The 27,879-nt window shown below is 40.1% G+C and overlaps 2 protein-coding genes across 2 annotated transcripts in view; both read left to right on the forward strand.

The window, feature by feature from the left end:
• The window catches only part of smg1 (SMG1 nonsense mediated mRNA decay associated PI3K related kinase), a 36,897-nt gene extending 19,399 nt beyond the window's left edge, over positions 1 to 17,498 (forward strand). Inside the window, exons 37-62 of the mRNA XM_081371616.1 lie at positions 2,272 to 2,492; positions 2,585 to 2,739; positions 2,860 to 3,082; positions 3,164 to 3,410; positions 4,142 to 4,371; positions 4,539 to 4,787; positions 4,881 to 5,019; positions 5,095 to 5,204; positions 5,307 to 5,525; positions 7,022 to 7,215; positions 7,363 to 7,535; positions 7,633 to 7,912; positions 8,538 to 8,810; positions 8,943 to 9,177; positions 9,267 to 9,493; positions 9,582 to 9,738; positions 9,870 to 10,059; positions 10,185 to 10,657; positions 10,734 to 10,871; positions 10,952 to 11,284; positions 14,197 to 14,424; positions 14,551 to 14,762; positions 14,848 to 14,948; positions 15,032 to 15,208; positions 15,772 to 15,878; positions 16,220 to 17,498. Of these exons, the coding sequence (XP_081227742.1) occupies positions 2,272 to 2,492; positions 2,585 to 2,739; positions 2,860 to 3,082; positions 3,164 to 3,410; positions 4,142 to 4,371; positions 4,539 to 4,787; positions 4,881 to 5,019; positions 5,095 to 5,204; positions 5,307 to 5,525; positions 7,022 to 7,215; positions 7,363 to 7,535; positions 7,633 to 7,912; positions 8,538 to 8,810; positions 8,943 to 9,177; positions 9,267 to 9,493; positions 9,582 to 9,738; positions 9,870 to 10,059; positions 10,185 to 10,657; positions 10,734 to 10,871; positions 10,952 to 11,284; positions 14,197 to 14,424; positions 14,551 to 14,762; positions 14,848 to 14,948; positions 15,032 to 15,208; positions 15,772 to 15,878; positions 16,220 to 16,297 (5,369 nt within the window). The 3' untranslated portion in view covers positions 16,298 to 17,498. The remainder of the gene's footprint in view (positions 1 to 2,271; positions 2,493 to 2,584; positions 2,740 to 2,859; positions 3,083 to 3,163; positions 3,411 to 4,141; positions 4,372 to 4,538; positions 4,788 to 4,880; positions 5,020 to 5,094; positions 5,205 to 5,306; positions 5,526 to 7,021; positions 7,216 to 7,362; positions 7,536 to 7,632; positions 7,913 to 8,537; positions 8,811 to 8,942; positions 9,178 to 9,266; positions 9,494 to 9,581; positions 9,739 to 9,869; positions 10,060 to 10,184; positions 10,658 to 10,733; positions 10,872 to 10,951; positions 11,285 to 14,196; positions 14,425 to 14,550; positions 14,763 to 14,847; positions 14,949 to 15,031; positions 15,209 to 15,771; positions 15,879 to 16,219) is intronic.
• An 880-nt stretch (positions 17,499 to 18,378) lies between these two features.
• arl6ip1 (ARL6 interacting reticulophagy regulator 1) lies at positions 18,379 to 27,522 on the forward strand. Its single transcript, XM_081366379.1, has 6 exons — positions 18,379 to 18,582; positions 19,477 to 19,610; positions 23,678 to 23,797; positions 24,428 to 24,545; positions 25,515 to 25,599; positions 26,641 to 27,522. Exons 1-6 carry the CDS (start codon positions 18,547 to 18,549, stop codon positions 26,757 to 26,759), a joined length of 612 nt encoding a protein of 203 aa, XP_081222505.1. The 5' UTR covers positions 18,379 to 18,546; the 3' UTR covers positions 26,760 to 27,522.
• The last annotated feature ends 357 nt before the right edge of the window (positions 27,523 to 27,879 follow it).

The following is a 27,879-nucleotide window of genomic DNA, read 5'->3' on the forward strand; positions in this document are numbered from 1 at the left end:
GTCCACCAAATGTCTCCATGGGGAACGAAATGTTCCTCCAAGCACTATTTTTCATATTAATATTGTGATAGTCTGGGAATGTCTTCTGGTACAGACATGGATACTCAGAGACCAGCTATATCAGCCATGTCGTTATGAAAATATTTGCATATTGGAATGCTCAGGTGAGTGATGTAAAATTAGGAGAACTTTTTGTGTGTGCCCTTTTGACACTTTGTCTTTTGCTTGCTTTCATCACTAGTTTTTCTTTTTGTGCATTGGTTTAAGCTGAACAACCAATCAGAGTGATCTCTCTCACCGACTGCTTGACACAGATTCAATTCTCAATCGGCAAAAACTGGACTGATAGACATTCAATGACTGTTAATTAGACTAACGGTCGACCAGAAGAGAAAAAAAAGAGCAGCCCTCAGTGCCTCTTCATTCTCCAGGCTTTTTTTTTAAACGCGCAAAACTCCTATTGTAGACAGTTAAAAAAATGCGCTGACTTTAAGACAAAACGCTTTGGTGGACACACAGTTAGTGGTGGAAAGAGTACTAAAAAGTATTTACTTGTACTCAAGTAAATTATTTCTTAAGTAGCAATACTTTTACTTAAGTACAAGTAGAAGTACTGGAAAATAGTATGACCCAAGTAAGAGTAAATAAGTAGTTTGTAACGTAGTAACTTGAGTAGTTTTTCAGCAAAGTATTTCTGTATATTTTTCTATTTTTATCCAAAATGAGGCGATGTCAGCCATATGGAGCGCAAAACATAACATGCAGATAGAGATGTTTTGACAAATGAAAAATGAAGACAAACATGATTGCAATGATCTGTGTTCTTCAAGCCAGGAAATTATTTTTGTAAGAATGATGTATATCTATAATGCAATGCTAATCGACATAGCCTGTATCAGAGAATTATAGAATTTTTATGAAATTATATTTTCTCTCTGACTCTGTGTTAAGAAGCAACATGGGAACATTTATTGATGTGTGTGTGTGTGTATACTCTTTAAGTATATATAAGTACTCTTTCCACCACTGGCTGTGTGTCCACCGAAGCGTTTTGTCTTAAAGTCAGCACATTTTTTTAAATTGTCTACAATAGAAGTGCTGTGTGTTTAAAAAAAAAAAAAGCCTGGAGAATGAAGAGGCACTGAGCGCTGCTCTTTTGTTTCTCTTCTGGTCGACCGTTAGTCTAATTAACAGTCATTGAATGTCTATCAGTCCAGTTTTTGCCGATTGAGAATTGAATCTGTGTCAAGCAGTCGGTGAGAGAGATCACTCTGATTGGTTGTTCAGCTTAAACCAATGCACAAAAAGAAAAACTAGTGATGAAAGCAAGCAAATGATGAAAGCAACCAAAATCACTATATTGGACATGTATATACTTATGTAATGATTTTGGAGCTAAACATTATTTTAATCTCATAAATTGTTGTGTTTGACACTATGCTAAGCAAACATACTAGCTATCCCTGTTGCTAAGAGCGATTGTTTCATTACTGATTTTGAAAAAAAGGGATGAATAGAAAAGTGCCAGTAAAAAAATAGTGTGGTATGGTTTAGCATGTTAAATAAAATGCTTTTTTTTCTTTCTTTCTACCGTGAAAAGAGCCCACTGTTGCTATAGCAACGAGCTACACTTTTAATTGTATCTGATTGACAGATAATTAATTTCACTGTTGTTTCTAATGTTGAGTTTATTTCAGCTTTGTACAAAGTTTGCTTCGTATGCTTAATGCTTCATTATGTTTAACTGCATTGTTAAAGAGGGCAAGCTTTACCACTCAACTGAATTGTGTGCATGGATTTTAGACACTTAACTTACATTATTAAAAAAAAAAAAAAAAGTACATTGTTCTTGCTCCTTCCATGTAATTGTGTTCGTTCTTACATTCACTAAAATATTGAAACGTTAGCGATACTGATTCAAAACGCGAGCGCTAGTGATTGACTGTCAAAGCGCTGATTGAACGCCCCGCCCCCCAGCTGAACTGGAAGTTTTGATTGGTTTTGCACCCGAGTCAGACCTGTCTGTTATTGGCTGAAGCGCTTCAGACCTGTCTGTTGTTGGCTGAAGCGCAGGGCTCCACCGCAGTAGTTTGAAAAGTGAAAAGTACCACAATTTATTTATACTCAAAGTAGAAAAAAAAAAATCTACTCAAGTTCTGTAACGAAAGTATTAGTTACTTTCCACCTCTGAACGCAGTCTTAAACATCCAATCAAACTTGTATATTCAAGTTTAGCCTCTTTGAAAAAAAAAATGTTTTTACCTTTGCCAGGTAATAAGCTCCCATCATCCCTGCCAACCCTTCTGGGGAACATGCAGGGAGAGGCTCTTTGTGGAGGTGGGAGTGAGGCGGGCAGTGGGCCGACTTCTCAGGAGAGCAACCGCGGGGAGGAGATGGTGATGTATTCTAGCGAGGACCAAGCCATGATGCAGGACTGCTACAGCAAGATCGTAGACAAGCTGTCCTCTGCCAACCCCACCATGGTGCTGCAGGTATTACAGAAAGGACTTTACTGTTCTGTAAGTGTGTGATTGTGTTAAAGGCCATTGTGTAAGAGTTGTTATGTTGGTTCTTGTGTGTGCAGGTGCAGATGTTGGTGGGTGAGCTGAGGAGGGTCACTCTGCTCTGGGACGAGCTCTGGCTGGGGGTCTTGCAGCAGCAACACATGCATGTTTTGCGCAGGATTCAACAGCTGGAGGACGAGGTGAAAAGAGTTCAGAACAACAACACTCTGCGCAAGTGAGTCATGACCCTGAAAATCGATATAGAAGAAACTTCGTTACTGAGCGTGACTCTTGCCTCTTTGAAAATCATTTAAATTCTTAATTCCTTTTTCTTTCTTGTGGTTGTTTGTTTTAGGGATGAGAAGGTGGCTATTATGAGAGAGAAGCATTCTGCTCTGATGAAACCTGTGGTTTTTGCACTGGATCACGTACGCAGCATCACGGCTGCTCCAGCAGAGACGCCTCACGAGGCGTGGTTTCAGGAGACGTACGGAGAGTCCATCCACAATGCTCTAGAGAGACTTAGGAACCCTCTTAATCCAGCCAATCCTGCCAGCAGTTGGGTGCCCTTCAAACAGGTTAGGACAGCTGTGTGATCAAGAGGCTGATATGCATGCTCTGCATTTTCACATTTTGTAATTCTACCCGTCCTGTCACAGATCATGCTGAGTTTGCAGCAGAGGGCGCAGAAAAGAGCCAGTTACCTTCTAAAGCTGGATGAAATCAGCCCGCGCCTGACTGCCATGGCCAACACTGAGATGGCGCTACCAGGGGAGGTGTCTGCTACAGATACAGTCACCATCCAGAGTGTAGGCAACACCATCACAATCCTGCCAACTAAAACCAAACCCAAGAAGCTCTACTTCTTAGGCTCTGATGGCAGAACCTATCCTTACCTGTTCAAAGGTATGAATAAGTAAGAACATGGGTAAGAACATCACTCAAAAATGAAAATTCATCATTTAATTTACCCTTTTGTTGTTCCAAACCCACAAGACTTATGTTCATCTTTCAAACACAAATAAAAGGGGCTTTTGCACCGGATAGTTTTAGCGTTTGTTGTTGTGACTTTTATTTTGATGGCGCAGCGGACCTTTATTTTGAGCCTGAGCAAACAAACAGTGCTCGATTCTGCGTGTTCATTAGTTTGCAATCTGTCTAACAGTCCTGTCTAATACGTTATTAGTTAGAACTGTAGATACATATACATAGAAAGACAGTATGTGAAAAGGTATTTAGCGTATGCCGTGTGGTTGATATCCAGTGTTACTAACTGAGCAGAAATACATGTTTCGCTTGGTCCTCTCAAAAGTTGCATTGGATTTTCTCCTCTGCGTAACACGCCAAAATCCGGGAACTTCCGCCAGTAGTTCTTGGAACTGTGAAGAGGTTCCTCCGGTGCGAAAGCCTCTAATGATACTATTAATGAAACCTGAGTGATTTCTATCCCTCCATTTAAAATCCATTCCACTAACACTTTGATGCTTAAAAAGCAATTCTTGTGAATCCAGTGGTTTAATCCAAGTCGCTTTATATGATGATGGTTTGGAACGACATGAGCATGAGTAAATGATGACAGAATTTTTATTTTTGCTTGAACTATCCCTTTAATGCATGTCTATTTTGATGTGTTTTAGGATTAGAGGATTTGCATTTGGATGAGAGGATCATGCAGTTCTTGTCTATCGTCAACACCATGTTCACTAAGGTGAATCAGCAGGAGAGCCCGAGGTTTCATGCCCGTCATTATTCCGTCACACCGCTAGGCACTAGATCAGGCCTCATTCAGTGGGTGGATGGAGCCACTCCACTCTTTGGCCTGTACAAACGTTGGCAGCAGCGCGAGGCTGTGGTCCAAGCCCAGAAGGTGAGAGAAAATTAACATAATGCGCTTCTGATATTTGTTTACATAATGTTGTTTTTCAGTCACTTATTTCAGTCACTTATTTTTATGTTACTGCACCTGACTATATGCTATGGACATTTATGTGTAAATTTAAACATTTAAACTGTAGTACCTTTTCTTAAATTTAGGCACAGGACTCCTTCCAGCAGCCTCAGAATCTTCCCATGGTCCCACGCCCTAGTGAGCTCTACTACAGTAAGATCGGTCCTGCCTTGAAGGCTGTCGGGCTTAGTTTGGATGTGTCGCGCCGTGATTGGCCATTGAGTGTCATGAGAGACGTTCTACGGGAACTGATGGAGGCCACGCCCCCTAACCTCTTGGCAAAGGAGCTCTGGTGCTCCTGTACCACCCCCAGTGAGTGGTGGAGCGTGACTCAGGTTAGAGGAACCACTATTCACATGTCCTACCACTGTTCACAGTGTTAGACCAAACTCATCATACAATGACACAATCTTGGGTGTCTCATTTAGTCTTATGCCAGATCCACTGCTGTGATGTCGATGGTGGGATATATCATTGGATTGGGGGATCGTCACCTTGACAATGTGCTGATTGATATGACGACAGGCGAGGTGGTGCATATTGACTACAATGTCTGTTTTGAGAAGGGTGAGTGCTTGTTCATTTGTGAATGTCCAAACATTTCATTTGCACAGACATTTAAATACTTCATTATCCTGACAGGAAAGAGCTTGAGAGTACCAGAAAAGGTTCCTTTCCGTATGACCCACAATATTGAGACCGCTTTGGGGGTCACAGGAGTGGAGGGTATCTTTAAGCTGTCCTGTGAACAGGTGAGGTTTTTTTTTTTCTTCTTTTTTTTTTTTTTTGATCGATTAATGTAATATCTCATTTAGAAAGTGCATACAAATTTGAATGATGTCTTTCCCTTTCAGGTGATCCAGATAATGCGGCGTGGTAGGGAGACCCTCTTGACTCTTTTAGAGGCATTTGTGTATGACCCCCTGGTGGACTGGACAGCAGGTGGTGAGGTGGGCTTTGCAGGAGCTGTGTACGGAGGAGGTGGCCAGCAGGCAGAGAACAAGCAGAGCAAGAGAGAAATGGAGAGGGACATCACACGTAGCCTCTTCTCTTCCCGTGTGGCTGAGATTAAGGTAAGAATTTTGCAAGTGCAAATTGTACAGAAATGCACATTGACCACTTACATGTGAGGAATGCAGTTTTTTTTGTTTAGTTTTTTTTGCTGCTTGCAACACATGGAATTGCTAAAATAATGAATTTCTTTCATTGGTCGGACTTAGTCCAATTACATTGTTGCCACTGGTTGAGCCATGTTTCTGTATCACTTTTTAAAGGGGGAATCAACCTACTAATTGATTATAGTTATTATAGATGAATTATTCAGGGCTCAACAATAAGGATAAGGGGTACAATAAGGCCAGCATGAAAGACACTTGGGCCAGTTGACGGAACTGTCACTTGCCCAATCGGGCCAGTGCTGCATCTTCACGGAAGTTGATCATTTGAGCATTAAGCCTTGCCTATTTAAATATTCAAGCGCACATAGATGCGAAAGTACCCACTTTTCTCAGTTTGGTACTCGCGTGCTGTGTGAAAACTAAGTTTTGTGCGTGACCCAACACACATTCAAAACGCGCGCCCGGAACGCCGTGTCTCACAGCACGCGAATCTCTTTCACGTCTTCCTGAGCTCAGCTTGCACGGACATATTCACGCAAAATTATGTCAAATTGCCTGTTTTGAGTATCATCGTAAACATTATCGGTTTTGTCTTTTTAGTGAACTTAAATGTGAGAAAGGCATGTGTACTGTCCATGTAGCTCTCAAAGTGACAGCAGCCTTATATTCCTTCTGCTGTCTGTTTTTATATGTTAATCAAACAAAAGACGGGGAAAATGCTCACTGCTCTTTTAATAAGGGTTAATCTATATTTATACAGTGAAGACTATGCAGTGATATTTTACATTTGATTACTATTTCTGTACCTGAAATTCAAGTTTAGACCTACATGAAAAACCTGAAAAGAACTGTTTTCTAGATGTTTGTTCTGTTGTATTTATTTGTACTTTTATTTTTTTGATTTATTTATTTTTTATTTTTGAGGCAGGGCCAGTGAAACTTTTGGCAGGGCAAGTAGAAATTTGAGCCACATGCCTAATCGGGCCAGTAGAAAAAATCCTTAGTGTTGAGCCCTGATTATAGACATAAAAATTACTCGTACTGGTTTATATCGTCACAAAATGTCAAATAATAAAATTTATCACACAGCTCTATATATAAAGTTGGATAGAAATTCTATACTTATATGCTATATAGGAAATCTCAACTGCCTGATTTTTTTTTTTTTTTTTTTTCACAAAAGGCCAGCTCTTTATATAAAGTTGCATATATAAGTACAGTATACTTGTGTAGTGTGATATATAGCAAATCGCGACTGCTTGATTCCTTGTATCGTCACAAAATGTTAACTGTTATATCACCCAGCTCTAATCTGCTAAATGTGGCTATAAGGCATGAAGATATTAAGATGTTATCAACATTAACCTTATGAATTTCTATAAAGCTGCTTTGAAAACAATGTGTTTGACTTGACTTGGTTTGCTAAGCAAAATTTTCTTCTTGTTTCTCAGGTGAATTGGTTTAAGAACCGTGATGAGATGACTGGTGTACTGCCGCAGGTTGAAGAGGCCGTGGAGGAGTACCTGAGCCTGCAGGAGCAGCTCACACAGGTAGAGAAAGTGCAGGGCAAGGTGCTGGAGGAGATGGAGTTCCTGGAGGATGCCGACACCAGAGCAGATCATCCCATCCACTCCCTGGAGCACAGGTCAGCAGATGAGACAGCCAAAGAGTTTTTTGGAAGGAATCGTGTTGAGCTTTTCATGATTATTGCTTGATTAATTAATCATTATTGTAGATTTGACGGGATGGATTAAAGGTTCTCATTCTTATTCTTTCTCCTGTCCCTTTTCAGATACTCTGAGCACACTCAGTTGCAGTCCAGGCAGAGGACTGTACAGGATGCCATTCAGGGGAAGTTGTCGGATCTGGATCAGTGGATTTCACAGTATCAAGCTGCCTTTGCCAGTTTAGAGGCCACCCAGCTTGCCAGCCTCCTCCAGGAGATCAGTAGCCCTATTGATTTAGGTACAGAATTTGTTTTGGGCTTCTTTTACTGAATATGAACTGAAATTTGATAAGCAGCAAACTTCCAATTTGTTCTTTTGGTCCTTTTAAACTGCAGGTCCACCCAGCTATGTGCCAGCAACATCTTTCTTGCAGAATGCAGGCCAAGCACATCTGATCAGCCAGTGTGAAGCACTGGAGGCGGAGGTGAGCGCTCTGTTACAGCAGCGGCGCTCTCAGCTGCGTGGCTGTCTTGAGCACCTGCACAGCTACGCCACTGTGGCCCTGCTGTACCCCCGTGCAGTGCTGCACAGGCACAGAGTTCACACATGGAAACAGTGGATGGAGGAGCTGGTGTGTGACATGACTGTCGATCACTGCCAGACCGTCTATCATCAGTAAGTGCATTTACTAACTGTTCCCTATCAGTCAAAAGACATGCTGGACACTTGTTGGCTGCTTTTCGTTCCCTTTGAGGTCGGTTAACATTTTTTTTAAATGTTTTTGAAAGAAGTCTCTAAGGCTCAACAAAGCAAAAAGAAAACATAAATATTTTGAAATGTTATTTCAGCTACTATTATTTAGTAGTTTAATATCTATTGAATTGCAGTTTATTCCTGTGATGCAAAACTGAATTTTCATTGTCATTACTCAAGTTTTCATTGTCACATGATCCTTCAGAAAGCATTCTAATATGCTGATTTGCTGCTCAGGAAAAAAAAAATTCTCCTTCAGTATAATCTTAAAAGCTTTTAATCTGAAATAGAAATCTTTTGTAACCATTTAAAATAGTTTCACTTTTGATCAATTTGTTATTAATTAATAAAAATCTTACTGACCCCAAATGTATACACTCGGTCATGTATATCAGGATACCCATGTCCTGGAAATATCAAATACATTTAAATAATTGTAATCATTTTAAAATTTTCAATCACAAAGGTTTCTGTGACTCTTCCCATTTCATGTTCATGATATTTAATGATTAATCAAATATAAATTAAAGTTGTCTTTTCTTTTTAGGTATGAAATGCAGTTTGCACCCCAGCCCCCTCCTGCCACATGTCAGATTCTATCAAGTATCGAGATGGCGCTGCAGCACCATGCAGCAGAAACCAACACTCGGCTGATGCGGCAGGTAGAGCGTCTGAAGGCAGAGGGCGCTGGCGTGCCTGTGTGTGAGGAGCAGCTGCAGGAGATTGAGCGATGTATCAAAGTCTTCCTGCATGAGGATGCCGAGCTCGGCTCCTTCAGCCTTGCCGGCATCATCGTCTCTGCACTCTGTGCCCTTACCAGGTCTGAATCTGTGATTTAAAAAAAAAACTTATAAGAATTGTTAAAACCACATTTGTTAAGATTTTTTCTGGTTCTCCATGCCCTAATTTGTCCTTAAAGGATTAAAGGATACATTGTTTCTGTGCTTTGCAGGCGTAACCTGGTGATGGAGGGAGCGGCAGCCAGTGCCGGAGAGCAACTGGTGGAACTGACATCCCGTGATGGTGCTTGGTTCCTGGAGGAGCTCTGCAGTATGAGTGGGAACATCACATGCCTTGTGCAACTGTTGCAGCAGTGCCAGCTTCTGTCACATGACCTGGATATCCTCAGTCCTGCCGAGTCCTCGCAAGTTGTCTACCTGGCCAATGGCGTGTACACCTGTCTACAGGTAAGGCTGTTCTCGGTGTTAAATGGTAATCTGTGGTTTCAGTGATTTTTGTTTTTCCCCTCTCAAACATTTTTTATTAATATTTGAAGGAGCTCAACACAAACTTCCGTCAGATCATCTTCCCAGAGGCTCTGCGATGCATGCTGAAGGGGGAAAGCACATTAGAGACCATGCTAGCAGAGCTTGATGCACTTATTGATCAGTGCGCAGATGGAGTATCGCTGCAGGGGTTGGGGGAAGTCCTGCAGGCTCACCTTCGTAACACCACCATGGGCCTGGAGGACGATCCGGATGACCACTATCTGGATGTCACTAGGTAACATGGAAAAAAGAAATGTTTACCATACTGTGTTAAAGCTGCATTACTTTTAGGACAGACTTATCTTTATGTGTTGTCTTGTCAGGGTTCTGCGAGCCCAGTACTCAGAACTGATCCAGCCACGCAGCATGGAGAGCTCTGTGCAGGAAACGCCCAAGATGAGTGCTGGTCAGATGCTGTTGGTAGCTTTTGATGGCATGTTTGCACAGCTGGAGACTGCTTTTGGACTTCTGATTGACAAGGTAAAAAAACCTGATAGTTACCTTAAGGAAAGTCCCTTTTGGATAGAGGTGTAATGTCTTTTTTGTCCTTAGCTGACTGTAGCTTATTTAGATTAGAGTTGTGTCTGAATGAATCCTGTTCTTTCATCCAGCTGAACTCTATGGATGTGCCTGCTGCCTGGAGAAAGGTCGATGTGATCCGGGAGTCCAGAGCTACACAGCTCCATTTCTTTGATAATGTTCTGACCAGGCAGGTCTTGGAAGAGATTTTCTTTCTGAAGAGACTCCAGACCATCCGAGACTTCTTCCGTCTGTGTGGATCATTTGCACAGACGCTATCTGGTAAATGACTAATTAATTTTTTATTTCCTCAATATATTAAGAGTGAAGCATGAATTAAGTAATATAAAGTAGCACACAACTTTAGAATGTTCTTGATTTGGCACCCTTCTCACTTTTTTCAACAGGAACATGCCCTACACCCACAGATGAGCCTCCACCCTCTAATGGCCCAGTACCCATAGTGAAGCCCTTGTATCGAGGCTCCACTGTAGTGAGCGAGGACCAGATGATGCGGCCCATCAAAGCCTTCACGGCAGACTTTGTGAGACAGATGCTAATGGGGCTCCCCACCCAGGCTCTGGGCCTAGCCATCTGCAGCACACTCAGTGCGCTCGGCATGGACCTCATCGCCCAAGTGGAGGCCAAGGACTTTGGCGCTGAGGGGAAAGTTTCTCTAGATGACCTGTGCAAGAAAGCAGTAGAGCAAGGTGTGCAGGCAGGGCGGATATCCCAGCTTCTGCTCAACAGGGCCACAGTGCTGGCCAGCTCCTACGACACGGCCTGGAAAAAACTGGACCTGGTGCGACGTCTGGAGGTCAGCATCGACGCTTGTAAGGTCAGCCTTCAGAGGACTCAGCTTCACATCACAATGTTCCAGGTAAGAACCAGTTCTCTTTCATTTATTGAATAATTGACAGCGGTTTTGGTTGTAACCCTCCGATCTGTCTCATCAGTGGCAGCATGAGGACATTCTTGGTGCAAGGACGCAGCCCATGACGGTCAGTCCCCCACCTCGTTCCATCATCCTCAGCAATATGAAGAAGAAGCTCTACAAACTCAGTCAGGATGAAGCTTCTATTGGCAGCGTCCAGGTTAAAGCCTTTGCTTGTTTTGGAGAACAATGTGTAATAGAAACCTTTTAATCTAAACCGTGTTGGGGTTTGTGTTGCAGGAGAAGTTGGCAGGCCTAGAGGGCAGCATAGAGCAGAGGCTGAAGTGGGCCGGTGGTGCAAACCCCGCACTCGCCCCAGTGCTACAGGACTTTGAGGCCACTATAGCAGAACGCCGTGCCTTGGTGATGAAGGAGAGTCAGCGTGCCAACCAGGTTACTTTTCTCTGCAGCACCATCCTCAACTTTGAAGGTTTGCGTACCCGTACTGCTGAAGCCTTGAACATGGATGCCACACTTTTTGAACTTGTGAAACGATGCCAGGCCACCTGCTCCTATGCTGCCCAGTTCAGCACATCTGTTTCCCCTCTGGAACTTCAGCTGCTTCATAGACTGGTGGGTGTTGCTTTTGTTACTTGATTTTCACATACATCACCATCCATCTATACTGAATATACACCAATATACACATTGAATATTCTACAATTTAAAATAACTGTTTTGCATTTTAAAATGTAATTTACTCCTGTGATGGCAAAGGTGAATTTTCAGCGGCCATTTCTTTAGTCTTCAGTGTCACATGATCCTTCAGAAAAGGAAACCGTAATTAAGGATTAAGGATTCAAAATTAAGGATTCTTTTAATAGAATGTTCTAAAGAACAGTATTTATTTGAAATTTAAGTCTTTTGAAATAGTGTAAATGTATTTACTGTAATGTTGGATTGATTTAAAGGGATACCCCACTTTTTTTGGAAATAGGCTCATTTTACAACTCCCCCAGAGTTAAACAGTTGAGTTTTACCGTTTTCATATCCATTCAGCCGAACTCCGGGTCTGGCGGTACCACTTTTAGCATAGCTTAGCATAGATCATTGAATCGGACAAGACCATGATAGGCGTATGTCACGAAAAAATTGAAGACCGGAAGTACGACTTTTAGTAGGGATACGGCTCTTCCGGTTAGCTTTTTACAATGGCGGAGTCCGATAGATACCGCTGGACCAAATCTCTCCACAACCTGCCTGAAGTCACATATGACTATGTGGTTCGGATGGTAAATGAAAACTCTCAAGTGGAAATGTCAAAACTGAGGAAAAGGGTACAAGTTCTTCTGTGAGAACCATTGTTGTTATAGCTCTAGCCGTTCGCCAGTAAGGTAAACGTTTCTATGGTAACAGCGAGTTGGACCAATCAGCAGACGTTGCTGCTACGCTTAGGATTGTGGGTAGTGTAGGTTTTTTTTTCATAAGATCGCGGATAAAACATGTTTTTCTTAAAGCAAGGTTGATTTCATACGAACTTATAGCTTCTACAGGAGCAAAAACCTTCGTTTCAGTCTACCTTGGATGGTTTAGACATTATGGCTGATAATCTAAATCCTTATGGAGAAATACTTTTGACCAGAAGTTCTGAATCCCTACTCCGCGTTCCGGAAGCAGGAAGTGTGACATAGGCCTATTAGCATCTCTCTCAAAAAAAATCTTATTTAAAACTTGACTCTTCTGTTGTTACATCATGTACTAAGACCGACGGAAAATTAAAAGTTGCGATTTTCTATGGCTAGGAACTCTACTCTCATTCCTGCGTAATAATCAAGAAACTTTGCTGCTGTACCATGGCTCCAGCAGGCGTAATGATATGATGCAGCGCCGGGAAATAGTCCCCAGCTCGGTAGACTAGGGTCGACTATTTTCAGGCGCTGCGTCATATCATTATCATATCATTTTCATATCATTTAACTCTGGGGGAGTTGTAAAATGAGCCTATTTCCAAAAAAAGTGGAGTATCCCTTTAATGCATCCTTCCTGAATAAAAGCATACATTTCTTTCAATGTAAAAAAATCTTACTTTTGAACAGTACTGTACATTGGTGTATTGCTATTATTTAATTATCCAGTCTCATTTCCCTTATTTTTAAATTCGTACACTCTCACTTGAAAATAATCTTTAAAAACACTAGTAATTTAATAACACTTAATTCTTGCAAATCTCAAAATGAATTGATTTTAGTTTTTTTGCTTTTTTTTTTTTACATAAGAAAGTGTATAATGTTAATTTTGGTGCATCCCAACATATCACTACCTTACTAAGTTTCACTTTGAAATGTATTTGACAGTGGCTCTAAAAGCTGAACCATACACATTTCTGTTTGTACAATACATATTTTATCCATCTACTTAAGTATTTGTTAATCTATTTAAGGCGAGACACGGCAGGCAAAAACATCGTTTTTTTTTCACTGGTCAATTTTGAGATTTTGGGTTATTTGTCTTCAATAACATGTATTCTTTCAGATTTGTGCTGAAAAAAAGCCCAAAATACACATTTAGGTCTTTATTTTACTACACTTTGTCTGTTTGAGTGTGCAGATTTCACCTAAATTCATCAAAAGTTGGCGTTCTAAATCATCCTGCTACTCCGCGATCGCACTCTGTTCCCCTTCATCTCGTATACCGTTGGAAAGCTCTCTCTCTTACGTACAATGCTGTTGGATTCAAATATGGTAATTTCCTGTCTATCAGCAACCAATCATGAAAGTAAAACAGGTGATTTAACTCGAAATGCGGCTGATGCCTATTTCTGACAACATGATTCGTCCAGAATCGTCACGTGACGCGCTCTGACATTTCCGCGGTAGTTCAAAATGTCGAAAGATATGCGTGTAAAATTCTCTCAGAGAAGTCGAAAACAGTTGTCATTAGCTAGAAGACACAAGGGATTACGAACAAATACAAAAGATGATGAAATGCCATATGGGTCTTCACATTTTTTTCATGAGAGCCGCGCTGATAGGACAAAGTCAGTAGGAGAGCCGTAAGTCGTCCTTTCAGTTTCGGTTCTCAATCGACCAAGTGTTTACATGTTCTCTCGATAAACCACCTCTTTCAATCCGATCGAAATTATTTGTAATATAAAAAAAGGGGATATTCATAATCCCCTCTGAACATGTCTTTACATTGAATATATCAACAAAATGCAAAAATAATTTTGAACCTAGTTTTTTTCAATGGTCAGATTTGTCACTTCAAAATATATGCAAATTAGCACATATTTAATTAGATATAACCTCATTAGCATATTTAAAAATAAAATTACAGAAAACTTGGAATGCATTTTTTTCTCCTATTCATGTGAGTAATCAACTGGTAAAGTTTGATGGTGATATCTGTAAGTTAACAATTTTACCCTATTCACCTGTAGTGTCTCACCTTAAGTACTTAAGATTAATAAGTACTAAATCTATTTCTCTGTAATCTGTTATCATTGTCCGTTTCTAATTGAAAACCACTGGATTGTGTCTTTGCAGAGTCCTGCCATGGATCTGTCTATTGGTGGGCCTGAGTGGCTAGTGTATGCGCAGAATCACCTCACCCAGGAGATGTCCAGTCAGAGAGCCATGCAGGAGGACCGAGAGCAGCTGCTGGAGAGCGTGACAGAGACATTACAGCTGCTGGTGGACTCCATTAAAGGCATCCTGTCCAATCACAACCGCCAACTTGCTGATGTTAAGCACCTACTGCGTGCAATGGCAAAGGTATTTAATATCCCATGCAAAATGGTTGATTTAAGTTTATTGGGTGCCTATCTGCTGCCAAAAATTTGTTTTAAGTGTGTCAGCTTTTGTGTATGCTCTAATGTTAGCTGCTTTTCAATTTGGCAGGATGAGGAAAATGCCCTTGTAGAGGGAGAGGAAGTGACTTATGAGGGCAGTGTGCGTCAGTTCCTGTCAGAATACAAGGCATGGCAAGATAATGTGCAGATAGTGCTGTTCACAGTAGTGCAAGCCACAGGTCAACCACGCAGCCAAGAGCAGGTTGACCTGCTGCAGGAGATTCCTGCCACCCTGAAGGAGCTAAAGGTTCAGAGCCAGGGGTGAGTGCTTACGCTGGTTTCAGAACGTAACTTGTATGTTTTGAAGTGGCTTTTGTAGTTCAAACTGGTGTTTTTCCCCCCTTAGCATCTACAATGGCTTGGTGGGCTTCGCTTCTCCCCTTGTCACTGAGAGAGGGAGTGACTGTGCGAGTCCCACTTCCACAGTCCAGACCAGCTTTGCTGCAGGTAAGTTTGTGTTTTACTGTTTTTTGTTTTTTTTTAAGGTGATTTCTGTTCAGTCACTGAACTTGATCTCTCTGTCCCTATAGCAGTGCGCTGCAGTGGAGTGAAGACCCAGCCGGACAGCATGTCTCAGAATGCCCGCAAAGCAATTCCTCGAAACTTTGGAACCCCGACGGACACTCCCCCGAGTACTTTGATGATCAACAGTAAAGGACTGGCCCCGAGCCCCAAAAGAGCTGTGCGGGATCCCAAAACTGGGAGAGGTTAGTCATAAAGCAAATGCCTTAATCTCATTTATCACTCCATTTTAAAATCTCTCAAATGTGACTTTACATCTGCATGTTTGACCAATTACTTTAACAGATAGATCAGTCGAGTGCTTTTTCATAATCAAGTTCTCTCTCATCAACTCTGCTCATGCGTTGAGCCAGTTTGAACACAGTTTGATACATTTTATCAAGATTGTTTGATGAATGGGAAGTTTAAAAGAACTCCATTTATATAAAATAGAAAAGTTTTGTAACATTAAAAATGTCATTACTGTCCCTTCTGATCAATTTAATCTGTCCTTCCTGAAAAGTCTGTAGTGTAGAAACCTTAGATCTGTGTGTGTGAACTACGATAGACAATCATCATTGAAGTGCTTTTTTTATACTCAAGTATGCTTATGTTCAGCCAGTTTCAACATTTTTTAAATTACAATGGATTGTTTGTATATGATCTTCTATATGAAAATAGTGCCTTTTTATTAAAGTATTTGTAGCTATGAAATGCTTTATCAACTTGAAGCTTTGCCAAGATCACTGATCAGCAGTTTTTCCTACAGCTGTGCAAGAGAGGAATTCCTACGCTGTTAGTGTGTGGAAGAGGGTAAAAGCCAAACTGGAAGGGAGAGATGTAGACCCTAACAGGAGAATGAGTGTCACTGAGCAGGTGAGCATTCCTCCTTTACACCTATGACCTCACTGTTGTGAATGTTTCTTAATGCATATTCTCTCTCTCTGTTTCTTAATGCATATTCTCTCTCTCTGTTTCTTAATGCATATTCTCTCTCTCTCTGTTTCTTAATGCATATTTGTTTCTCTCTCTCTCTCTCTCTCTCTCTCTCTCTCTCTCTCTCTCTCTCTCTCTCTCTCTCTCTCTCTCTCTCTCTCTCTCTCTCTCTCTCTCTCTCTCTCTCTCTCTCTCTCTCTCTCTCTCTCTCTCTCTCTCTCTCTCTCTCTCTCTCTCTCTCTCTGTCTCTCTCTCTCTCTCTCTCTCTCTCTCTCTCTCAGGTGGATTATGTCATCAAAGAGGCGACGAACGTGGACAACCTTGCACAGTTGTACGAGGGATGGACGGCATGGGTGTGAACGGGATCCTTGTAGATCACTTTGGTCCAGCGAGGGTAGAAATCCACCAAAATCCACTGGGTCTGGGGCAATGGAGCCACAGAGCACCATGCAGGAAAAGGAGGTGGGGTGTAGAAACCCTCCCTCAGGCCCACACCGGATCCCCGTAGCATAGCTACATCCGGCGATCCAGCTAACACAACGAAATGGGTCTGCATCTGTCTCCCCGGGATGTGTGGGAGCTCACCAAGATGGGGAGGCGGGGTGGGGGGGATAAGGCACATGGCTTGAACTACCCCCCCAACCAACCCCTGTATCAACAACAACAAATAAACGTCTGTCAACTATCAAAACAAATAGGATTTGCCACAGGGAAAATTGGCAGGAGACAGTTTATCCACTCTTAGAGCAGAGGTCTGCGGTAATTAGCGAGTTTCTAGACTACATTTGTGCGAGAGTGGAAGGAAAGGGTGATCCGTTCTTCGAGGGATCCTCTGGCCTCTGTTTTTGGATGGCTCGGGGTCATGCTTGACTTAGGCTGAGCTGTCTCCTGCTGGAGCGGGTGTGGAGGGCTGTGTAACCGGAAGGCTCAAGGGACTCCATTCAAAGCCAGAAGGCCTTTGACAGACCTTAGAGTTTGTTCTTAACCACAAAAAGACCTTTTCCCCTCAAGCGTATATAGGAAACATTGCAAAAACTTGTTTTACACCTTCTCTAATGTATTGCACAGATTTCACGATTAAAAGGTGAATCGCAAAGTGGCTTTGGGAACATTCACTGTCATGAGTTTCTCAATGTTTGGCTCAATGAATGATATGCTTGGAGTTGGTAAGTGCTCAGTCTGAGGTCTCTATTTGATTTGATCTTTGAATATGACCCAGGCTCAGTGTGGTGAGATGTGCAAATCAGTTTCTAAATGCTTTTTTTCTTAGTATGCATATCTGATCTTGTTTGTGTATTGTAGATTTTTCTCCCTGTCCTTCTCTACTATAAATTTAGTTAGTCTTGATTGCTCCTTTTTTTTTTTTTTGACTTGCCTGTGGTAGTGTATCATCGCTGATACATGTTCCCCGTTAAAGCTTGCGTTTTACTGAACTTGACCTAGTTTTACATTTTTAGTGGGAGAAATAAGTAATGGAATAGTGATGTGGTGATGGTTATAATTGTTGTCTCAGTGGTTTTACTTCATTTTGTTGGTCAAATAAAATTATAATTAAACCTCTTTGGTCTTCATTTGAGTGTTTGCTGTATTTCGTTGTGTTTGTCTGATTTTTATGCTTTTGGCATTTTCATACTTTGAGTTGTTTACTCAGGTTAATTTTAACTTGAGCGAACTTGTTCCACACTGTTTAGACGTCTACAACTCATACTATAATTTCACCCTGTTCAGGAACAATGCTTCATTACCCCTTTCATAATTACAAGTGGCGGTGTGTCGCTCAACCCAGGTTTATTAGTAACCTTAGCCTGGGGTTAACCTAATGTTGAATGTTTTTTGAGCATTACATATTTTGGCTAGTTACACTACTGTTCGTGTTCAAATGTTTTGGATCAATATGTTTGTTTGTTTTTAAAGATAATTGTTATACAGCAAATACATTAAACTGAAAATGTGACTGAATATTTGTTTATTCATATACTGGTGGTGTATGTATATTTACACTTTATTTTTGTACTTTTAATCAAGTAAATGTAGCTTTGGTGAGCACAATAGACTTAAAAACAATCTTACTGACCCCAAACAGTAGCATTAATAGCATTGGTATTCAATTGTATTGAAGATTGTACCTATTTACCAAAACTAATATTTAGCTCTGTCTTATGTTTTTGAGTCCAACCCTAGTTGAAGCATGATTTCCCCCATTCCCCAAAACAGATTTTAGTTTGTCCAGCTCAGCTGTGTAACTACAGTTCGGGGGAAATGTAATTTTATCAGTAATTTAAAAAATAACATTTGGTCTTACACCATTTAATTTGGCAGGTTACATTTTACAGTTACCGATTGTTTTTCAACAACTAATTGACGATCAGCAGATTTAAAGCACCTTTCGTTGATAATTTGTTCTTAAGCTTAAGTCCCATTTTGTACCATTGCCATTTTGTTTTTAATGTGAACTACATTTCCCATGACTCCTTGTATTCCGAGTTTCAGATAAAAACATCCTGAAAATAACGGTCGGTTGACAGACTGCGGCAGTAGAGGGGAAGCGGGTTAATATATAATCGTTCTCTCCGAGGAATACAGATTCTGAAATTCCCCACAATAAACCATGGCTGAGGGCGATAATAAAAGTGCAAATCTGTTGGTAAGTGGGCTGTTAATGTTCCTTCTTACAAGCAGTTCGCCTGCTGTCGAAACCTTTCCTATCGTGGTAATCTTTTTAGCAATATGCTACGCGGACATCTAACAGTCACTGCTGACACCATTTTAACCAGATTATAAAGGTACGCGACAGGGTACCATAAAGCTTAATCTGTCTCTTATTTGTAATTTTTTAGACGTGCTAACGCAGCGAATAATCGTTCTCTAAATACGCCACGGAAATGAAGTGCGCGATAAGATGTTAGCAAGCTAACGTTAATTCAGTGCTAACAAGAAGGATCACTCTATATCTAGCATCTTACTAAATGGTTTTCTCACACAAATCTTGGATTTATACGTTTAATATATTAACTGATGGATATTTTTAAGTTGTGACGTTAACGTTAAGTTACCTGTAACGTTAGAAAGCAAGGAGCTTAGATAAGCGAGACGAAATTATCCACATGCGTGTCTAAATGGTTTCAAGATTAACAGTTAACGTTAGTTGTAAAGCCACCAAGAACTCTGGTTGAAGTTTATGCTTTAGCCTTTTAAAATACATTAAAAAAAATTACACTAACTTCTATTTTTAAGTAATATATCACAGAGAGGAAGTGACCATTTAAACTTTACCTGCTGGTTTAAACGGAACATTTCACAGTCCCTGTCTTAAAAAAAAACACGTGCTCCTTTTTTGTTTTTATATACATTTACCATTTCATTTATCTCTCATAAGTGACTATTTTTTGTTTGCATATATGTTAACATTCCAGCTGGATGTGCCCATCCCAAGACTTCATGGCACTCCCTTTTTAAAACAATCCCGATAATGCCATGTCACATGACAGAAGAGAACTCATTGTTTAAACAGTAATATTGACTAGAGGCATTTCTCTAGGCTCAGGAGACCAGTCAGCTGGAAGAGCAGCTGCAAGGATGGGGAGAGGTCATCCTGGCTGGAGATCAGTTCCTGCGCTGGGAGAAGCCGTGGTACCCTGCAGCATTAGTGGCCGCCACCACAATCCTATTCACGTGAGTCTGCGGTTCATAGTGTGCATTAGTTCTACTTCTTGACTTAAGGCCTAATCTTTCACTTAAATTAATCAGAGAAGGTCACACACTAGAAGTCCTTAAAGTATTTAATGATTTTTACAATCATCACTTTCTATCTTGTGCCTCAGATATATATGGGTTGTTATGCATTCTTAACTTATATCAAAGTCCCTTTAAGACAAGTCATTTCCCTCGGTGGCCATCTTTGAAATGCCTCTCGGGCATGCAAGTGCAGCTTCTATGGCCCGGTCCCAAATGGCACCCTGAGCACTCGCGGTCTTCCTACGAGTCTGCACTTTCGTGACGTAACGCCGCTTTGACTGTCAGGAAGAAGTCTGCTGTGGAGCTCGCATCAGTGCGGGCTCGGCAGAAGTGTGCATCGAGGGCGCGCATATCAACCGCAAAGGGGGCACTCGCGAGCACCCTTCTGAAACCTAAAGTGACAAATGGGACACCCTATGGTCTCATAGACTTAACAGACATGCTCACGCAGCAGCCATTGTAAGTCCACAAGACCGAAAGTGCATATGAAGTGTGCCATTTGGGACAGGGCCTATCTCTGTGAATGAGGAAACATTAAATTCTCCAAAACTGTTCAAGCTTACAATTAAATTTCATATTTGAAATCACCAAAGAAATCTGACAATTGTCTAAACATTCATATCATGACAAAACAAAAAAAAGGGCTGGACCAAGCTCATGCGCAGTCCTAAGCGTGCATCTCAGAGCACTGACTGTTTCTATAGAAACCGGAGCTTTTAAAGGCAGCTGCTATGACTTCACTAATCAACGATTGGCTCTTTTCTTTAGAAGGCGGGACTTACTCTGCAATATTGCACATTGCACTTTCTCTTATTTATAAGAGTGCACTGTCTTTCTGTAAATAAAGTATTTGCCTATATATTGCAATCTATCTGATATTCAGAACAAAATCACGATTACCAGTGTAATTATTGCTTTTATACAATTGTGCAATAAACAAGTTTTGAGTAATTTTAGAATAATATTTTAAATAAAAAAAAATATTGCCAATTGCATTGTCTATTTTTGTATTTCCAAAGGAAGCCACAGCCAAATTAACCGTTGCACATTTCCTTGCAACACACAGTGGTGTTGATGAATGAATTGGTATATTTGAACTAATCATTTGAGTAAATGATTCACTGACTCGCTTGTAAAGACAGTGGCTGTGTCTGAAATTGCATACTCTCTGATTGGGGTATAAATGTAATCCAGACCAGAGCCGTTGAAAAACAGAGTTGCGACATGCTTTGATTTTGTGGCTACGTGGTTCACGGAGCTCAATAGTTCAAAACAACTCCAAACATTTAATCTCTTTGGATGTGTTTAAGCAGGATAGACCGCAGTTTCACTATATTTGCAGCAATTCTTGGTGCCTGCTCCCTCAGACCAGAGCCAATTGTGATTTTGTGCTATTTATAAAAGTAGTAGAATTAATATTTTTTTCTTATCTTATCATTTTAGTGTTGTTTTAGGTTTTAAAAGTTAAAGTTTTAGGCTGCTCTGTCTCAGCAGTCTAACAGCACTCGTTAATGTCAAATGTTTAACGCTACATGAAATACTACTGGCTAGATTCCTGAGAGGTGTTAAATTGTCAAACAATGCAGTAATTTCTTCAACTTACCTGTCTGTGTGTGTGTGTGTGTGTGTGTGTGTGTGTGTGTGTGTGTGTGTGTGTGTGTGTGTGTGCTTGAGAAACACTGACATTAATGGGGTTCAATGCTGGAACTATTCAGTGTTTGAAACTATTGGTTGCCCCACAACATGTTACTTCCACATTCATCAGTTCCTATGCGAGTGTCGTAACACTTTTTTCCGGACGTACTTCATTTTTCATGTTGTCATTGTCATGTGACCTACCAGAGTCAGTTGCATCATTTCACTGCCATTTTCAAGTCCTCTCCCGTGGCCTTGTGAGATGGTAAAGTGTCCATTGGATGCAGACTTTAGAATCTTGTTAGAAGTAGTAACCTAAGTCATCTGAGTACTGTTTGCCTATTGTTTTAAAAATACAGTGAATTCAGACTTACTATACTTTTCATGGACTGTTTTTCGTCTCCTATGTAGTCGGAAATAGGGCTCTGCACGATTAATCGAAATTGACAGACTCCTCAAGCGTGGGAAAGACCGGACTTCTCATTGGTTCACATGCAGTTTCTGCACTGCACTCATCTTGAGACCAATCCCTAATGTTACAGCCACATTCTACGTGTAAGAAGCCAGAAAGTGAAAATTTCATGTCATGGGACCTTTAATGTACAAATGAATGCCTATATGACAGTTCAACCTCTTCCCATCATGCTTTGACTCTATTTGTTTAGAACATTGCCAAAGGTAATCTGGTGCTGGTTTGGAAAGCGAGAAATGCATTGATAAAACTTTAAAGAGATTAGTCTAACTGTGTGTTAGACCATGCTAATGAGTTTCATGGGGAAAGAAGGGTGGGCCACACTTTGTGTGCCCCCTCGGATGCCAGCAGCCAATCGCAGCACTGGAATGGAGAAGAGCCAAATTACGATCTTCTCCTCATCGGAAAGGGATAAATGTACCGTTTCAAAAGACACTCGTTGTCACAATCATTGGGACAGGATTAGCTCCTAGCATATATGTATGATATATATGCTAAGAACTAATCCTGTCCCAATGATTTGTATGTAAATTAATTGTTTTGGACATTATCTGCTATGTTTATGGTGGTCTTTAAGTGGTATATAGAAATTGTTGAGATGGGTGTCTACTGCACGCTGACAACTGAGCCAACACAAAATGGATTTCTTGTACATAATTATGCCGAACATATTACGCATGAACGTATATCTGGGATTATTAGCAGAAATTTATTCGAATATACAATAAATGTTATACTGCATACGAGCCCCTATTACAATGTTGTATTAAAAATCCAAGGTTTACCATGCATCATCTTGCTTGGAGCGACAGTATGTTTGGAAATAAAGCTTCATGTCTTTAAATCCATACGCAGTCAGCATTATTTCTCTGAATAAGTTTGAAGCATGTATATTATTTCTTGACTTACAATCGTAAATCTGTATTCATTTCAGAAGAATCATTTTGACATAATGTAATATATATGCTAAGGTGTCTTGTCGGCCATCTGATCTGATATTTGCTTTTATAATGAAGATGAATGTAACTTTAAATAAGTGGGGGAATTTCCTGACTTTAAACAAATAACCATTTAAATGTTTAGGATGTTTGCTTTGTAAGAATGTACAGGGAGACTTAAGATATTAAAACGCTGAGTTAGGTAATGTTTTCTCATTATTCAGTAGAATGTGAGGGAGTACGAGGGATTACCAATATGGTGGCGCAGTGGGTTCACTTTTTATAATGTCATGAGCAATCCAGTCATATAGGTCAGTGGTCTTTGCCTTTATTAGTTTTATCTTTCCATAAGGTAATATAACTGTCATAGCCGCACCCGCCTTTATCACTTGTATTTTATGCATCTTATGCACTTAATTCCTTTATCATTCATGATATTCATTTAGTAGTTGTTGATTTACTCCTGTTTGCTTGCTATATAGAAGGGAAGTATGTGATTTCAGATGCAGCCAGTCAATTATTTTGTTGCTGAATGAATTTGAGTGAGTCATAGAATCACTGATTAAGTCTTTTCACTGGTCTCTACCTACTGGCTCAACCATGTAACCTGCTGAAAGAATCACCCACCACTAAAACACAGGCCAACAGTCTCGGAAAGCAAATAAACAATTACACTCTTTAGCTTTAAAATTTAACCTGTTTAAGCTTTAACTTTAAGCTGATATTTTGCATGTTTGCTTTTTTTACTTTTTTTTTTTTTTTTTTTTTAAGTGTAGCATGCCACAACAGTTAAGAGAATTAGAAAGTTCTAAATAGTGATGCCCTTTCCCTTCCCCCTTCCCCCTTTTACTTTCAAGCAATCGTGTGTCACTCTGTGTTTTCTGTTGTGGTTATTTGTGTACAGTCATCAAATCATGAAATAAATGCAAGAGTTTAGTTTCCTCTCTCTTCGTTGGCAGGCTGATCTACTACTTGGACCCCTCTGTGCTTACTGGTCTGTCCTGCAGTGTCATGATCCTGTGCCTGGCTGATTACCTGGTGCCCACTCTTGCCCCCCGTGTCTTTGGTTCTAACAAATGGTGAGTGAATGGACAACAAGCCCCGCTCTTAACCACAGGCTCACATCGCAATCCCTTCATCTAATAGCAAGGTTAATATCAAATAACATGTTTCTCTTTAGAACTCAAGTGTTTATTTCTCCATGTAATAAACGGCAAAAACTTCAGATCCCCTGAGAACACATGCAGGTATTTGCACAGCATGTATGTTCTTGCATCCTCTGATTCCATTTTAGTCTGTCACACCTGGCAACTTCCCTTGCTCTAGTTCAGGACCCTGGGTCTCTGGTGTCTTTGATTGACAAGTTGCAGTTGCTGTCGAGTATCCAGTGTCAGGCAGTGTTGGTTTGACTCAGCAGATCTTCACTGTGCTGATTCCGCCTGTTCTCTCTGCAGTGAGAGGTCTTGCAATGTGAGATCAGAGCCCTGGTGTTTATTTTAGTGTCTGGCAGCTTCCTGTGGCTCTAAGTTTTAAGTCTTCAATATGGTCATGTTTATGCCCAGAAATAAAATGCATTGGCCAAGCAGAAATGGAAGCAGATTTCCTCATCACTGGATGCGTGTATTACCCATAAAGGCGCGTTCATTGAAGAATTAAGATATTGTTTATCATGTATGTTTTTTGAGGAGTGTTGTTTTGTTCCTGCACAGGACCACAGAACAGCAGCAGCGTTTCCATGAAATCTGTGGGAACCTTGTGAAAACTCAGCGCCGTGTGCTTGGCTGGTGGAAACGTCTGTTTGCCCTGAAGGAAGAAAAGCCAAAAATGGTACGCTCCTTTGACTTGTTGAACAACATCTTCCTTGTTTCATGTCTCTGTTAGAACTCACTAGTGACTCATAAGCATTTCACACTGTAAACCACCATTTCACACCACTAATTTGGCTTTCACCCTGTTACCCAGCAGTAAGAACAAACAAACATGAGCCTGAGTGCATGGCTCTACCCATACATAATTAAAGAGCACTTGGTGCCGTTAGGAGAACATATTTAAGGGCACAGTCGATATTCAGTATTATTGTGTCTTGCAAATACAACAGACATTTGCACAAGCAAGCATGCATTAATAATGATTATGGAAGTCAGAAACATAAATACAAACAGCAGCCCTGATTCATTTATTAGTCAGTAACAATCAGAATATAATTCTTAACACATTAACAGTTCTTGAGCATTCAAATATATACATTTGGGGTCAGTAAGAGTGTTTCTGGGAGAAGGGATTAATACATTTATTTAGTAAGGATGCATTAAAATGATCAATTTGGGACCATAAAGACATTTATAATGTTACAAAACATTTCTATTTGAAATTAATGCTGTTCTTGTGAATTTTGTTCATCAAAGAATACTGAGAAAAAAAAAAAAACATCTATCATGGTTTTCAGACTGGAGTAATGGAGACTGCTTTGCCATCACATGAATAAATTACATTTTAAAATATACTAAAATTTAGAACAGGTTAAATTATAATATTTCACAGTATTGCTGTTTTTAACTCTATATTTGCAAATAAGTTCAGCGTTGGTGACCATAAAAGATTTCTCTCAGAAACCTTAACTAAGGCTTACATTTGATATTACACAAATGTATTGATTGGTTGTCAGATGTTGCTCACACAAGTTGTTTGTGCAAGTGAAAACTTTGTAGCATTTCTGTAATATTGTTTTAACTTCTTCAGAAAATAGGCTCCTTCTCAGTGTACTCCATGTAACGCATTTGTTGTACTTCTCTACAGTATTTCCTCTCTGTGATCAGCAGTCTTGTGGCTGTGGCCTGGATCGGACAACAAGTGCATAACCTCTTCCTTACTTACCTGATCGGTACGTATTCTGTTTATCTGGGCTAAAAATTAAGCAAACCACATGGAAGAAAATCCCCTGTGTTGAAAGGCTGTCGTATTACATTAGAGCAATGCACTGACACACACCAGCCTGCAAACTGTAGAGAAGTCACGGTCCTTTATCAAAGCCTAGCTCATGCAAACGATTGACTAGGCTGTGCGACAAAGAGGCCATTGTATTTAGGTCATGGAAAGCCAAAGTTCCAATCCAAAAATATGCTGCCTCTTACCCTCCCTGCACATAAGATTTATTCAATCTGTTTGTACCAATTAGGTGAAATATTCTTGTGCACTCATTTATCATTTGTTATAAAAGTGTTACTCTTTATGAAATAATAGCACTATATACAGGGGTGCACATACCTTTTTTCGGCCTGGTTCTCAAGGAAGCACCTTGAGATGCTGCTTGGTACTCACACTTTACGCGACACACTTATCCTACAAGCTGCCTAAATGTAAGATAACACTATTTGTTCACTGTAAAAATTAAATATAAGTTCATCTTTGTTAAAGCTGTATTTTTATTTTATTTTATTACCATTAATGACACAAAGTGACAGCAGCCTAATGTTCCTGCTGTTGTCTGAGACCGAATGCATGGATGGACCGAATATACTGACACGCATCCGGTTTCTTCCTCAACTGTTCACTTATGACATAACCGAGAGAATACTTTGAGGAAATGGGTATTTTGACGTAATTTTGTGTGTATGTGTCTTTCAAGCGCAAGTAAACGAGAAGGAGAAATCAATTCGGTGTTTGAGCGCTGTCTGAAACGTGTGTCTCTCTCTCTCTCTCACCGATAACTGTGAGATATTTTTTTTTTTCAGCAGATTTTCGCTTCTGCTGCGTTTAAAATCGTTTGTAAATGTGTAAATATGACACACTACACAAAATTCAATGAAATTACTTTTTCATTTTAAAATGTCTGTGGCACAGATGAGTTGCGTAGACCGCTTTAGTCCTTCACAGGGCCATCCAATTAGTGGTTGTACACTCATTTTCTGTTTTGTACCAACAGTGAGTTTCCTTCTGCTTCTGCCTGGCCTCAACCAGCATGGCATCATCACCAAGTATGCTGGCATGGTGAAGAGAGAGATCAACAAACTTCTCAAGCAGAAAGAGAAGAAGAATGAGTAAAAGAAAAGGCTCAAGTGAAAAGTTGAATTCTGACAAATTTAAGAGTTAAACATGGTCCTCTCCCCCCATGCTTACAGTCAAATCTCTGAAGACCAACGTGAAGCATTTGCAGATGCTGAGCTGATAGTGAAAAGTAACATCTAGTAAACAGCTTAAATGTATGCTGAAATCTCTTGAGGTTCATATGTAATTTTTTCTGGTTTTAGGTCTAATTTCGAATTATACATTTGTTTGCCATCAGAAGTATTTTTTTTTTTTTCAACACTGAAATTTTCATTGTCTCGCACCTATGATTATTTGCATGTCATAGTAAATGTTAAGTCTGTGCAAAATGTAAAGACCGCTTAATTTCTTCCAATCAGTGAAGCAACCACCGAACATTTACTTTACTTTAACCAATTAGATGCACAGAACGCATCATCAGAAGTCTTGAAATGCAGCCTTTTCTTCTTTGGATGGCTTGGAAACATGCATTTCTGCACTGTTCTGAAAATTGCACTGGAAAACAGAACTGGAGTATTTGTGTAGGGGATTTTTAGACCCTTACTGCTGTACTAGTGCTGTGTGGACCTCATTACTGTCCTCAGGCTCTAGCCACTTCCCAATCCAACACCTGTTTCTGGGCTGTGTGTATATATATATGTTCATTCTTTTTCTTTGTATTTCTTTGGCTTGTTTTAAGTTTGTCTTCTCTACTTGTTCTTTTAATTGTCATTTTGTGTTTGAGTGTGTTCATTACAACAATAAACTTATTCAAAACTAATTCTGTTTCCCAAATCAGTCTAATTGTAAACTAAAAAAGTTGATGAAAAACTAATGAATAAGTTATTAGTACTGAAATGATAAAGCTAGAAACAAAAAAAGTGGCAAAAGCACATACCAATTACTAAAACTTAAACCACAATGAAAATAAAAACTAATTCAAAATCTTAATAAATTCTATTGTATATAAATAAGCCCAAATATGATATAATATAAAATATAGCATTACAAATATTTACTCACCCTCGTTGTTTAAAAACTCTTATTGTTCTCCACTGTCTCATATCAGGAAAGTTCTGATACTTTCTTGTTTATGTGAAGCTGCTTTGAAACTCTTTCTATTATATAAAGTGCTATA

Source organism: Scardinius erythrophthalmus, assembly GCF_964197995.2.
Source record: "Scardinius erythrophthalmus genome assembly, chromosome: 1".
Classification (NCBI taxonomy): domain Eukaryota; kingdom Metazoa; phylum Chordata; class Actinopteri; order Cypriniformes; family Leuciscidae; genus Scardinius; species Scardinius erythrophthalmus.

Coding starts and splice junctions, on each gene's coding strand:
- arl6ip1 (XM_081366379.1), top strand. CDS start 18,547: ATGGCTGAGGGCGATAATAAAAGTGCAAATCTGTTG. Junction 18,583..19,476: donor ATAAAAGTGCAAATCTGTTG/GTAAGTGGGCTG, acceptor GCATTTCTCTAG/GCTCAGGAGACCAGTCAGCT. Junction 25,600..26,640: donor CTTCCTTACTTACCTGATCG/GTACGTATTCTG, acceptor TTGTACCAACAG/TGAGTTTCCTTCTGCTTCTG.